The 14,926-nt window shown below is 41.4% G+C and overlaps 1 protein-coding gene across 1 annotated transcript; it reads right to left on the bottom strand.

Moving 5' to 3' along the window:
• Positions 1-2,013: 2,013 nt before the first annotated feature.
• Positions 2,014-8,893, bottom strand: LOC131230507 (MDIS1-interacting receptor like kinase 2-like). Its single transcript, XM_058226421.1, has 3 exons — positions 8,240-8,893; positions 5,867-7,663; positions 2,014-2,153 (listed from the first exon to the last, which is right to left on the bottom strand). The coding sequence occupies exons 1-3, from the start codon at positions 8,889-8,891 to the stop codon at positions 2,014-2,016; spliced, it is 2,589 nt and encodes an 862-aa protein (XP_058082404.1). The 5' UTR covers positions 8,892-8,893.
• Between the last annotated feature and the right edge of the window lie 6,033 nt (positions 8,894-14,926).

The raw sequence follows: 14,926 nt of genomic DNA, 5'->3' as shown, positions 1-14,926 counted from the left end.
AGGTTAGGGACATGAAACACATCACGAAGGGTGAACTGGCGATGAGCAGAAGGAGAGAAAGTCAATGATCCAACAGACTGAATAGGTAGTCTAGTGCCATCCGCAGTAGAAATAGCCTGATTGCCGGTGTAGGGACGAATGTCACGAAGATGGGATACAGCACCGGTCATATGATTGGAAGCACCCGAATCGAAGAACCATGTAGAAGATGGGGATATACCTGACATACCGGCCGCAGAAAGGGCCTGAACGATTTGCTGGAGCATCGCAGGAGTCAACGGAGATGAAAGACCTTCAGCAGAAACAGTAGATGTAGAATCACTAACAGTCGGCTCGGAAGAAATAGTGGCAGCAGTAGCAGAAAGAGCACGACCACGGCCACGACCACGACCACCACGTCCACGGACGGAAGAAGATGCATATGCACGTGTACGGCAGTCTTGAATACCATGACCAGTTCGTCGACAATAAGCGCACCATTCTTTGCATTGAGCGACAACATGACCCACCTTGTTGCAGCCGCGACAGGTTAAAGGAGAGGAGCCACGTGTTGGTGTAGTGGTGGACACAGCAAGCACCATATCAGATGATCCCGGAGTCGAGGAAGGAAGTGATAGAACTTTCAGTCGTTGTTCCTCAGCCAATAGATCATTAATAACCGAATTCAATGAAGGAGTAGGGCTACGGTTCAAGAGAGCAGCTCGACAATGCTCGAATTCCGGACGCAGTTTCATAAGAAATTGGCGAACTTGCGCACTCTCGCGCATAGTTTGGAAAATCCTAAAGTCATTAGGAAATATTGGATCCATCAAGGCCATCTCAGTCCAAATTGTGACAATTTTAGAATAAAATGATTGAATACTGTCGTCACCCTGAGTAAGGTTAACGAGATCCTGTTCCAGACGATATGACCGGGCCACATTACTTTGTTGATAAATTGTCTGAAGATGCTCCCACATTGCCTTAGCCGTGCAATGAGGTGTGAGGCCAACAACAATGGACCGATCGACCGAATCGAGAATCCAGGTAATAATCCGTCCATTGTTCATTTCCCAATCAGCCAATTTATCGGCATCTGTGGAAGTGAGAATAGTAACAGATCCATCAATTAGTCCCCACAAACCACGACCCTTGAGGAAGTTCTGAAAATGGATGGCCCATAGCGAATAGTTGGTACCATCAAAACTACACCGTGGGGCCTCTATATGTGAAGAGTTATTGTCCATTGATCAGAATTAATGTAAAGCACGCAAAAAGTTGCAGCAGAAGAATGTTTTAGATGTACCGTACAGCAGGAGATACCCAATGAACAGTAGCAGATCTGGATGGCAACAAAGAAAGAATAGGACCTCCGGATCTTAGCGGAATAGGAACAAAGAACAACAATAGACCTCGGATGGCAACGGGTAGCCGATTCTGGATCTGAAAAATGTAGATCCGGCGACGCAGCAGAATAACAACAGATCTGGATGGGAGCAACAGATCTGGATGAGGTTGCCGGAACTCAAGAGAACGAGTGACCGGCGACGCCGGACGAGCAGAGGTGGCCTGACGAGTGGGCTGACGACGCAGGTGGCCTCGGATCTTCAACAGGGACGGCCGGACGTGCAGGGGTGGCCTGATCTTCAACAGGACGGCCTGACGACGCAGGGTGGTCGGATCTTCAACAGAGGGCGGTCTGGACGACGCAGGGGTGGTCGAATCTTCAACAGGGGGTCGGACGAGCAGCAGATGGCGCTGGACGAGCAGAGGGATGATCGAACGACGCAGAGGTGGCCGGACGACGCAGGGGTGGTCGGATTTGACAGGTGGTGCCGGATTTGAATCAGTAAGCTCCGATACCATGTAAACCGAGAGAAGCTCGAAAGCTTTTGTGTATTTGAGACAACCCAAAAGGTTGAATATATAGAGATTACAGATCTATACAAGGAAAGAAATAAAATCAGAATCATCTACCTATGGAAAACCAATTATATAAGGTATGCTAGCTATACAAGGTATATTTCAGTCTGTCTAAAGTGTATCTTGTCTGCTTGATGATGACAAAGAGGAGATGAGCTCCCCAGGATGATTTCCCATCATCACTTCAAGTGCCACAACGCCAAAGCTATATACGTCACATTTTTCAGTCACCCTCATTGTATATGCAAGCTCTACAAGAAAGAATATTGCTAGTCATGTTCTTTTCTCTTTGTTAAGGAGGAATAACTAAACTCGTAATCATATATCAAAACTCTCCTGGGTTTCTCGAGTTAGGTTTCATATCTTGTAGGTTTTTGTGCTTGGTAACCCTAAGGCATCTCTACAAAGATGTGTTTGGAAGATTTGGGAGGTGAATAAGATGGGCATGGCTTTCGGATGATCTTCCTAGGAAAGTCGGGATGGTCAACTCACCAGGCATGCCACATATATACATTAAGCGCGTACTATTGGTTTTTTTTTTTTTTTTTTTTTCCTCCTCGGAACTGTCTATTGTTTTCACGTGGTGGTTGCCTGCCTGATAAGAGGACTAGTATAATCATAGTCCCAAATGCATGAGAAGTTGGCATGTATGAACCAGACTGTAATGGTGCGCATATAGGCATCATTGCAGCTACACATTTCAACAGCATGGGTGATATGTGAATTGTTTGACAATATTAAAATGGATTTAGCATAATTACTTATATCAATATTCTGGACCCACAAACCAAATCTCTCTCTCTCTCTCTCTCTCTCTCTCTCTCTCTCTCTCTCTCTCTAAAAATATGGGAAGCAAAGACACAAGCGATAAACATGTTTCACCAAAGAGTTTCTATGATATCCCTATGAGGTTTTAAGTATGTAATGGTGGGACCCATAGTTCTAATATCCAAACCACTTCTAGGCCCCTATTTGGATGGCTCGTGCATTAATAATTATCCTAATTGGAAATGCTAATCATTTTGGTGGCTAGCAAATAGACGATCAAGGGAAAAAAAAAAAAGGAAGCTAAGCAATTGTGCATATTCAACAGAGAAAGCCTGTAAATTCAATGGCTAGGATTTTCCAATCTTAGAACTTTTGTTGTGTGGGGCATTTAGTGTGTCAGTCATCACATTGATGACTAGGATTGTAAATCTGTGAAACCCTTGTACAACAGAGAAAACCCAACTATTCTCTTGCATCTTTGCAAAGCATTGTAGGATACCACATTTCCTGCTATATCATTCACATTTACTTCTCCGGACGTGAAGCAATAGACTTTTTTTTTTAATCATTTCATAAATAGAGATAAATCATCCATCTAAATTTGTTATGCCTGTAAATTAATCCAGAACATCTTGAACATATCCCAAAATTTAAAAATTACACTTATTAGAGGTTTCTATCCATCCAATTAGTGGTGGACAGCTAAAAAAAGGTCAACACCACAGATTTAACAGATGATAAGATGTGGTTAAGTTAGTTGAGAAAATGTGAATTATAGGTTAGTTTTACCATGAGGCCACATTATCTCCACCATGCATAATGTAACAATGAAGGACCTCAAGCACTGCAATGGAAAAACCATTCTTATGTTATCTTCAATTGCACGGTTGTATTAGCTCTATGGATGGTTCATGATTTTCAGAAGTTTTGACATAATGTTGTCTACCCTCTTGGTTATTGTAAAAAAGATCTTGCTTAAATTTATTTTTTATTTTTCCAAAAAATAAAAATGCCTATCTTTTGCACCATAGTCATTTTACCGTTGATATCGTTTAATACAATCACATATTAGATACTCCTTTTAAAATGTTTGTTGTTTTTTTTCATCCGAGCCCTGTGTCTTTGGGGGAAAACTGTTTATGATCAACTGATGCCCCGTGTCACTATCACACTGACTTCCTCGTGAGTCTTGCTGCAGATGGTTTTCATGATGTTTGAGAGAATCCACTCCATTCACAAGTTTGACTATGTGATTTTATATAGCAGACCAAAAAGATGACGTCGAGTGGGCCAAAAACCAACAAAAAGTTGACCATTAAAGGCCATTTGCAACATTTTCTTGTTTTGAGACCCACACATGGGTTCAATCAGACTCAATTTTGAGCCCGTACCTTAAAATTAGATGGCCAAACTAGTGAATGAGTTGGATTTGTCACAAACATCATAAAAGTGGGCCTCACCAAGATTTGATAACAATTAATGCCCTATCACATCTCTCACTCCACGTTAGTTTCATTGGGAGATAATTGTTGTGATCATAAGGTCCACTTTGTTCTTTGATATATATCCTAGCTATCCACCATTTCCTTCATGAATTTAAGGCAAGGCTAAAAATTAAATGATCCAGATCCGAATCTCCGGGGGGACCACAGGTCAGGTAAAAGTGCATATTAAATTGAAGATTCTTCAAACAGTCATGGAGCAACAAAAATTTTGGATCAGGGACAAAGTCCAATAGTTAGGTTCAACCCACTAGGAATAACCTTTAAAATAGTTGGGAATGCCATTTCAACGGTTTGTATGGCCTAAAAAATATGAAATGTACCACTGATAGTTTCAATGATGGTAAGCTACCAAATACTTTTTCTTACATGGGACTCACCTGTACATTTGATCCACCTGGATTTTGGGCTTACACCCTAATATAAGGTGGGAAAGTGGTGGACGGTTTGGATGGCAACAAGCATCACGAAAGTGTGCTCCACCGAAATTCAATGGAAAGTGACAACCATTGTCGCCTCGGGTCACATCTCACGACTTCATGATATTGAAGAGAAATCTATGCCGTATACAAGTTTGGCCATGTTTTTTTTGCTTAGTGGCCTAAAGTTGAGGGAGATCAAGTGCTCAAGTGAGTCACAAAGCCAAAAAGAGTGGATTGTTAAAGGCCAATGTCCAACATTTTGCTGTTGTGAGACCCACCTGTACATTGGATCAACCTTAATTTTGGGCCCACACCTAAAATTAAATGGCCAAACAAGTAGGGGGTCGAATTTATCACAAGAATCACGAAAGTGAGTCCTGCCAAGATTTGATAACAACTGATGTCTTGTCACATATCTGACCCCACACTGATTTCAACGGGAGATGGTCATGGTGATCATGGAGACCAACATTTTGTTTAAGAAAAATCCAAGCCGTCCACCATTTCCCTCATATGATTTTACGGCTTGGGCCAAAAATGATCCGAATCAAAAGCTCAAGTGGGCCACACGGCATGTAAAAGTGCATATTGAATGCAAACCTTTCAAATTGTCAAGTGCCATAGAAATTTTAGATTATGGACAAAATCAAGTGGTTACATTCAACCCATTGTGAATGACCTTTTGAATAGTTGGAAATGTCATTTTAACAATTTGAATGGACTAAAACCATAATAAATAAATAAATTGACTATCGATAGTTTCAATGATGGTAAGCTAGTGGCCACTTCTTTCTATTGTGTGACCTAATTGTGCATCATAACTGCTTGATTTTGGGCCCATGGCTTAAAATGAGATGGTGAAAATGGTGGACCTTTTCCAATCATGCGACTTACCTATGCTTTGAATTTGAGACAAGCATGATTGTGGCATCCACAGCATAGTTCATTGTTAGCATGAAATATTGTAGGTTATAATCATTGAGTTTGTTTGAAAAGGGATAAGTAATTTTTTTACGAGATAACATGTTTCTTTGTAAGGCCTGTTTTAACTGTCCAATTAGAGAATCTTAGTGGGAAAAGAGAGCATTTTCAGATACAATTTTTCTCATATTCTAGTTGCCGCGGATTGCCACATTCAGCAACAGTATGGTAACATATGCACAAGCTTCAAAATATGTAAGTGCCAACAAAAGATAGAAAAGCTTAAGAAAAATAAATGCCACAATTACTAATAAAACTATTAAAGTGTGGAGAATGTACTTAGCAACTAACCTGGAGCGATGTATCCGTACGTTCCTGCGAGTGTAGTCCAATTTGAGGAATCAGGTATCAACAATCGTGCAGTTCCAAAGTCAGAGACACTAGCCTCAAGTTCTGAATTCAATAGAACATTGTTGCTTGATAGGTCTCGATGGACAATTGGCAAGGTACAATCATGGTGCATGTAAGACAAAGCATGGGCCACACCTTTGATAACTTTCACCCTTACAATCCAATCCAACTGTACAGCTCCTTTGTTGTCACTTAGGATGCTTGCCAAGCTTCCCCTTTCCATGTACTCATAGATTAGAAATGAGCATCGAGCATGGGAGCAGAAGCCATAAAGCTTCACAATGTTGCGATGACGGATTTCCGTTAATGCTTTAATCTCATTCCTAAAACTTCTTTGATCAGATTGATTCCCACCTTCGAGTGGGTGAAGTTTCTTCACAGCTATTACCTGACCTGTTGGTAAATTTGCTTTGTAAACTTTCCCATACCCTCCAGTTCCAATGCAGTATTTGTCATCAAAACCCTCTGCTGCTTCCACAATGTCTTCAAATGTGGAAATCCCATTATAATTCCATATTGAAAATGTATTTCCTCTGCTCCTTTCAAGAACCCCTTTCTCTATTCTTCTTCTTCGTTGATAATAAATGGAAGAAATTATGCCGACGATTGCAAATAAAAGAAACAATATTGAGAAGAGAAGAATAACGAGGATCACAACTTTGTGGCGTTTCCTTGCATCACCATGACTTATTGAAGAGGCACTGCAAGGTCGCAAACCTTGCACTTCACCACATAAGCCTTTGTTTTTTATGAATGCATCTACTGGAGCCTTCTTAAAGGCTTTGCTGCTAGGAAGGGGACCTTCCAAAACATTGTATGAAAAATCAATGGATTGTAAGCTGACCATCCCATCAAAAGAAGGCGGAATGGAACCTGACAACATGTTGTGAGAGAGGTTTAAATTTTCCAGACTAACCAATTTCGCGAGCTGTGGAGGTATCTTTCCATCGAGGGAGTTATGACTTAGATCTAGTAAGCCCTGTAGGTATACTAGGTTACCAATCTGAAAAGGAATGCTTCCATTCAAAACATTTTCACTCAATTTCAGAAAATGGAGTTTGGAGCAATCCCCTAATTGAGGTGGTATTGGACCCCTTAAGTGATTCATTGACAAATCCAGAATCTCCAAATTGGATAGGTTTCCAATCTCTTGTGGTAACTGATTAGAAAGCTGGTTATTATTTAAAGTCAAGTTGAACAAAAAAGTCAGCCTCCCAAATTCCTTTGGAATCTCTCCTACTAAATGGTTTGAAGAAAGATCAAGCACTCTTAGCTGCCCCAACTGCCCAATCTCAGGAGGAATTCTACCAGTGATATTGTTCCCGGAGAGTTGAAGCTTTGTTAAGTTTTGGCATTCTCCCCAATGTGGTGAGAGTTCACCAAACAACATGTTGTCACTGACATCCATGAATATGAGGTGAGGGTATACACCAAAGGCTTCCGATACATTTGCTGCAAGTTGGTTTCCATTGAGTCGCACTCTCATTAAGCTAGTGCAATTTCTGAAGGTTCTTGGGATCTCACCGGTGAAATGGTTGTTGAAAGCAGTGAAGGCTTTAAGAGATCCACCATGGCATAAATGAGGTAAATGGCCAGAGAAGTTGTTGCCATCCAAGTAGAGCCGAGAAAGATCTGTCATGTTTGTCATTTCTTGAGGTAACGAACCAGATAATTGACAGTCAACAAGGGACAACAAAGTAAGCTTGGTCAACTTTCCAAAAGTAGGAGAGATAGAACCTGTTAGAGGGTTAATGGACATGTCAATTTCCTTGAGATTCATTAAATTCCCTACTTCAGGTGGAATAGAACCAGAGAATTGATTTTCAAACAGATGAAGAAGAGTGAGCATGGACAAGTTCCCTAAAGTGGAAGGGATAGAACCTGTTAGAAGGTTAATGGACATGTCAAGCTCCTTGAGATTAACCAGATTCCCTATTTCTGGTGGAATTGAACCAGAGAATTGATTTTCAAACAGCTGAAGAACAGTGAGCATGGACAAGTTTCCTAAAGTGGAAGGGATAGAACCTGTTAGAAGGTTAGTGGACATGTCAAGCTCTTTGAGATTAACAAGATTCCCTACTTCAGGTGGAATTGAACCAAAAACTTGGTTGTCGTAGAGATACAAAATTGTAAGGTTACTCAAATTACCCAAAGCAGGAGGGATCTGACCACTCAGATTATTTTGGTACAACGTCAACTTGACCAAATTCTTGAGATTCCCTAACTCTCCAGGGATTGTGCCTGAAATTTGATTCCTGGATGAATACAAAATTCTGAGCATGGGCAAATTACCCAAAGCAGGAGGGATCCGACCAGTCAGATTATTTTGGAACAATGTCAACTCAACCAGAGCTTGTAGATTCCCGATTTGTGAAGGAATGGAGCCAGAGATTTGATTTTGGTCCAGGTACAAGATGGAAAGCTTTGTCAGATTTCCTAAAGTGGAAGGGATGGAACCATCTAGATGGTTAATGGACAAGTCAAGCTCATTCAAATTCACAAGATTCCCTATTTGCAGAGGTATTGATCCAATTATTTCATTTGCAGACAGATTCAGGGACGTGAGTTTGTAAAGAGGTTCAAGATGGGCTGGAATGGTTCCCATGAGTGTGTTGTCGCTGAGATCAAGATGAAGGAGGTTTGGAAATGACGGGAAACTCAAGTTATCGAGCTTACCTTCCAAACCTACACTGGGTAGGCTTATCCTTGTTACACTTCCAAGGATGTTGCATGAGATCCCAGTCCAGTTGCATGGAGAGATTATGTTGGTGGTGGAATTAGCAGAAGGAAGAGACCATGAATGGAGAGCTTGTGCTGCTGAGAGGCTGGCTTTCCATTTCATGAGAGCCTCTACTTCTAAGAGTGTGGACGATGGTGATGCTGTTGCAAATGATATTGCTTGGAAAGAAAGAAAGGGTAGCAAAAAGAGGAGAAAAGCAAAGGGGAAAGATTTGTGTATGGCCATGGTTGCTGTTGCTTTTGGTATGCTGCCAATTTACGATGGATGGGTATTTATAGCAGAAGGTTGATGCTATTTTAAATAAATAAAATAAAATAAAATAAATCTCGTACACATGCGCGCATGCGATTCAGACGGAAGCGGATTGCCTGTTGCACGCATGTGAGTATCCACATAGCACGATGAAGAAGGACGAAAAGAGCAATGCGATGTAGCTCGTGTCAGAATTGGTCCCCGGAAGCGGATTGGCTGGTGTACCACACACCAGCTATATAGCTGGGGGACGCGGACTGCGTACTACCCCAGCCCGATCCCTAGCTCCGAACGGGCAGTTCTGTGGGCAGGCCCACCGTGATGTATTTGTACATCTAAGCCATCTATCCCTTTTCTCAGATTATTTTAAGGCATTGAAACAAAAATGAAACAGATCCAACAGTCAAATAGACCACACCACAGATGACTCTTGCATTTAATGCAATATCATGTTCAAGCCTTAAAATAATCTGAGAAAAGGGATAGACGGCGTGGATGTACAGATACATCCTGGTGGGCCCACCCACACCACTGCCCTTTCGGAGCTAGGGACGGGCGGGTTGTACGCAATCCGCGTCCGAAATGGATGGGCATTGTGGATATACTACACATTCATCAAGGTGGGCCCCACATGGTAAGGGTAACACCTAATCCGCTCCCCAACATAACCGGCTTCTCATGACAGCAGGAGGCCGGCCGTATTGGATGAGCACCACTCAAATATATTTCTCAAATCCGCTAGGTTCACCAGGTGATCGTGACCTACTTTTGGGATATCGAAAGGGCTCTGAATTAAGCAATACTGGTGAGGCCTAAATATAGTGATGAAATACTAATGGGCATGATTTTTTGTGGTGAGGCCTAAATTTTGTTGTGGCATCTAAGGGTCTGAGTGGATTTTATTACAAGGAATCAACATTGGATATCTCTTTACCAGCTGCTTTCTTTGGGTGGGGCATCTGAATCAAAGAATAATATATATGATGTTTTGGGCCTAAGTCTAAAGTGGGATAAGAAATTAATATAATGGTCCAAGTGGATTTCATCCACATCGTAGGGTTTTCCTCGTAAAAATAAATAAATCAAGGGTGGCGTCCCCTTTCATTCGTTTCAATTGGTATGACTCAATGAAATCATGGATGGGGCTCGTTTTTATGTTTGGGCCTAAAACTAGGCCAGGGACTAGGTGGTGGGAGTAGACTTCATAAACATGTCATGGTGGGACCCACCTGAGCCGGCCAACTCCCTTACTCGCACCATGGACCGGATTAGGTGTTACCTGGGTAATTTCTTAGTGTGCTACCCTAATAAACATTTTTGTGGGCCCTAGTATGATTTCAACTGTGGGTGTCATTGTTTCCATTCTATTCTGCAGTGCAGTCCACTTGAGCCTTGGATCTTCCTCATTTTTAGGCCCATGCCCTCAAATGATTTCAAAAAATGGATGGATGGTGTGGATATAACACATGTCTCCAAGTGGGCCGGGACCATAAAGCTTGGTGACGTTGACACACCAACAAGATTGGTAGTGGAGGGTAGACCAGGCAACCCACGGACGCGGATTTCCTGCAAAGCCATTTGCAGGAAGTTCGTGCGCAAGGAAGGTGGGTGGGACCCACTGCTATGTTTGTTAGAAATCCACTCCATCCATCCCTTTTACGATCTCATTTAATGACATACGACTAAAAATCAGGAGAATTAAAAACTCGAGTGGATCTCACGACATGGAAAATTGGGGAAAGAAATTCGTACCGTTGGAACATTTTTGGGCTCCACCTTGATGTTTATATGTCATCCAAAATGCTTATAAGGTTATTCCCACTTGGATGAAGTAAAAACACGGTAAATTTAGGCTGATACAATACTTTCATGGCCAACCGCGCTCACTGAAAACCCATTGTTTCCTCTCATGCGCGACACACTTGAGTTTTGAATCCTCCTAATTTTTTGTTGCATGCCATGAAATGAGCTCGAAAAATGGATGGACGATCGAAGAGTTATTGGCCAAATCTGACATCAAATGATGGAGTTATTGGCGCAACACCCACAGAAACAGATTGGCTACTCCCCCAGCCACCAGCCCGGTGGCTGTTGGTCGGTGCTCCGTGGGCCCCACCATGATGTATGTGTTTCATCCATTCTGTTCATCCATTTTTACCAATCATTTATCTTTTAATAAGAAAATTGAGAGGAATATAAATCGAAAGTGGCCCACACCACAGGAAAACAATAGTAATTGGAAATCCACCATTAAAATCCTCCTAAGGACCACTGTACTGTTTATTTGACATCCAATCCGTTGATTAGGTCATACAGAACCAGATGAGGGAAAAAAGAAAGATTAGCTTGATCCAAAACTTTTATGCCCCCAAAAAGTTTTTAATGGTCGATGCTCATTCAACACTATTTCCTATAATGTGGTACAGTTGAGATTTTTATATACCTAATTTTTGGTCTCATATAATAAAATGATTTTAAAAAAATAGATGGACGGCATGGATGAAACACATACATCATGGTGGGCCCCACGGAGCACCGACCATCAGCCATCGGCAGGTGGCAGGGGGAGTAGCCAATCTGTTTCCAACCCACACCCCTCCGGGGAAATCGGATTGCGTACTGAGTTACTCAGTAAGCTCTTATCGTACTGAGTCAACTCAGTTAGGCCCACCTTAAATATAGGTGGTTTATCCACACCGTTCATCCGTTTTTTGCATCTAATTTAAGGAGTTGAGCCCGAAATTGAATCATATCCAAAGATCAAGTGGATAATACCACAAGAAACGGTGGGGATAATTATTTCCACTGTTGAAACCTTGTTAGGCCCCATAGTGATGTTTATTTACCATCCAAGCTGTTCATAAGATCATACGGACATGGATGAAGGGAAAACACAAATGTAAGCCTTGATTCAAAACTTCGGTGGCCCCGATAGATTTTCAATGGTAGAAATTCAATTCAATTGTTTTCTATGGTGTGGTCCATTTGAATCTTGTATATGTTTCATTTTAGGGCTCAATCCCTAAAATTATCTAATAAAATGTATGGACGGAATGGATAAAATACATAAATCATAGTGGACCTCACAGAGTTTTCTCAGTACGCCAAGCGTAGTGAATTACTCATTATACAATCGGCTTCCCAATTTGAGGAAGCTGATTGGTTGATGTACCACACACAGCTATATAGCTAAAGCTAAGCACAAACTGACCTAATCCGGCGGATCCGATCCGAACCAAATCGAAGGCCTGAATCGATGCGGTTCTAGTAGGATCAGTTAGATCTGACCATTCATCGGATCGAGTTCAGATCGTAGTCAATCCGAACCGATCCGAACTGAATGGTCAATCCGGATCGATCCCAACTGAATGGATCCGATCCAATCCAGATCTATTATTAAGTGTGTGTGTGTGTGTGTGTGTGTGTGTGTGTGTGTGTGTGTGTGTATACACTCTTTTTACCCTAACTATATATATAGTTTTTATTTTATCTCTTTTACTTTTCACCCTACCCAATAGCACCCGCACTCAAATGGTCGAACCCCAACTCCATCTCTCAGTCTCTCCCTCATCTCTCTCTCTCTCTCTCTCTCTCTCTCTCTCTCTCTCTCTCTCTCTCCGAACAGCTCTCTATCATCACCGGCCATCTCGATCCGACTACTTTCATCTGTCTCTACTCAAACGAGCGCCGCACCCGGCCATCTTGATCCGGCCACTCAACAGCCCGGCCCACTCATCATCTCCATTCATCAGGTAGGTATGTAGGTATGTAGGTTTCATTTATATATATATATATATATATATATATATGTAATTTTAGCCTGTATTTTGAACTATTTTGGAGCGATGACTCACCATTTTTATTTAAAAAATTTCAAAAATAAAAAATAAAATCAGGACCATTCCAAACCATACCCAATCTAATCCAACTCGGTTTCCCTAACCAAGACGGACTCGGATCGGATCAGGCCAGCAGTGGTCCGGATCAGATCAGATCAGATAACCTGGACTCAGTCCCGAATCGGATCGAGTTCAGGTCAGGCCATGTAAATTTCGGACCGAGTCGAGTTGGACCCAATTCGATCCGACTTGACTCAATGCCCATATATAGCTGGTGTCTTGACGACAACAAGTTGGATCCCATCATGAGGTATACATTATATCCAAACCATCTATCCATTTTGTAAGCTAGTCGTAAGGCCTGAGACGAAAAATAAGACATATCTAACGATCAAGTGGACCATACTGAAAAAAGCAGTGGGGGATTGAATGTCTACCATTGAAACCCTTTTGGGGTTCACAAAAGTTTTGGATCAATATTAAATTTTTTATCCCTCTTCATCCATGTATTTTTTACCTTATGAGAAGATTGGATGTAAAATAAACATTATGGCGGGCCCTATGAAATGTTTAATGGTGAAAATCATCATCTCCGCTGCTATGTATAGTGTGGTCTAATTGATCTTTAGGTATGATTTACTTTTTGGATAATACTCTAAAATGATCTCCATAAATGTATAAACAGTGTGGAAATAATAAATACATCATTGTGGGGCTATGTAACACTGATCTCCTTTGAACCACCCGTACAGCTTGGAGCAGAGGAGTGTCAGCGCTCGTCTTGGCACGACACGTACCTACACCAGCTATATAGTTGGTGTGTGGTACACCAGCTATATATCTAGTGTATTGACGACAGCAAGTTCTGTATGTCCGGTCATGAGGTTTGTGTTATATCCAAACTGTCCATCCATTTAGCGAGCTAGTCTTATTGCTTGAGGTGAAAATAAGACAGATCTAATGATAAAGTGACCACATTACAAAAAACAGCTGGGGATTGAACGTCTACCATAGAAACCCTTTTGCATATCACAAAAGTTTTGGATCAACATGAAATTTTTTTTCCCTCTTTATGCAGGTATTTTTGACCCTATGAACAAATTGGATGGAAATTAAATGTTATGGTGGGCCATACGAAGTTTTTAACAGTGAAAATATTATCCTGCTACTATGCTATTTTTTGTGTGGTCCATTCGAGCTTTGGATATGATTCTTTTTTTGTCTAATGCCTAAAATGATCTCGAAAAATTGATGAACGGTGTGGATATCATACATACCTCATTGTGAGGTCTCCTGTGACTTTGATCTCCTTTGAACCGTTGTTAAAACCCGAAGCTCGAGGAGCGTCTGCGCTTGTCTTCGGATTACATGTATCGACACCAGCTATATGGACGCGTATTGGCTACTGACAGGTCGAGTAGAGAAACGTTCTATTGAAGTGACGTCACCAAGTTTTACAGGTCCCACTATGATGTATGTGTTGTATCCACACCGTCCATTCATTTGGAGATATCATTTTAGGGCATGAACCAAAGAATAAGTCCGATCCAAAGCTATAATGGACCCCACCAAAGAAAATAGTGGAGAGAGTGACACCTACCATTGAAACCTTCCTACAGTTCACCATGTTGTTTATTTGAGATCCAACCTGTCCATAACTTAAAACAGACATTAAATACGGGAAAAAACAAATATCAGCTTGATCAAAAACTTTTGTGGCCCTTGGAAGTTTTTAATGGTAGGCGTCACTCTCTCCACTGTTTTCTTTGGTGAGGTCTACTCAAGCTTTGGATTTGACTGATTCTTTGGATCTTTCACTAAAATGGTCTCTCCAAATGAATTGACGGTGTGGATATAGAACATACATCATGGTGGGACGCACAGAACTTGGTGATAGCGAGTTTCACTACTCAACCTGTAAGTAGCTAATCCGCGTCCATTACCTCAGCTCATTTCCGTACGTTATCCCAAAACTTAATTAGATCCGAATCTCCGGTAGACCACACCATGGAAAAACTGGTGAATAAATATTAAACACTATTTATATGCTGCAACAATTTTGCATAAAACTGATCCTTATATTTTCTTTTCATCCAGATCTGTTTGACCTTATTAATGGGTTGGATGGAAAATAAACATTACCAATCTGCTTAAGGTGGGCCGTGGGAA

The sequence above is a fragment of the Magnolia sinica genome, chromosome 17 (assembly GCF_029962835.1).
Source record: "Magnolia sinica isolate HGM2019 chromosome 17, MsV1, whole genome shotgun sequence".
Classification (NCBI taxonomy): Eukaryota; Viridiplantae; Streptophyta; class Magnoliopsida; order Magnoliales; family Magnoliaceae; genus Magnolia; species Magnolia sinica.
This window is presented reverse-complemented; position numbering and strand designations above follow the sequence as displayed.

Bases quoted from the DNA above. Each gene is read 5' to 3' on its own strand.
- LOC131230507 (XM_058226421.1), bottom strand. From the start codon at position 8,891: ATGGCCATACACAAATCTTTCCCCTTTGCTTTTCTCCTCTTTTTGCTA. The intron at 7,664-8,239 runs GTCGGATCCCTC...ACCCTCTAACAG, and splicing joins GTTCCAAAATAATCTGACTG to GTTCTATCTCTCCTACTTTT. The intron at 2,154-5,866 runs GTTAGTTGCTAA...TCTTTCTTGTAG, and splicing joins GTACGGATACATCGCTCCAG to AGCTTGCATATACAATGAGG.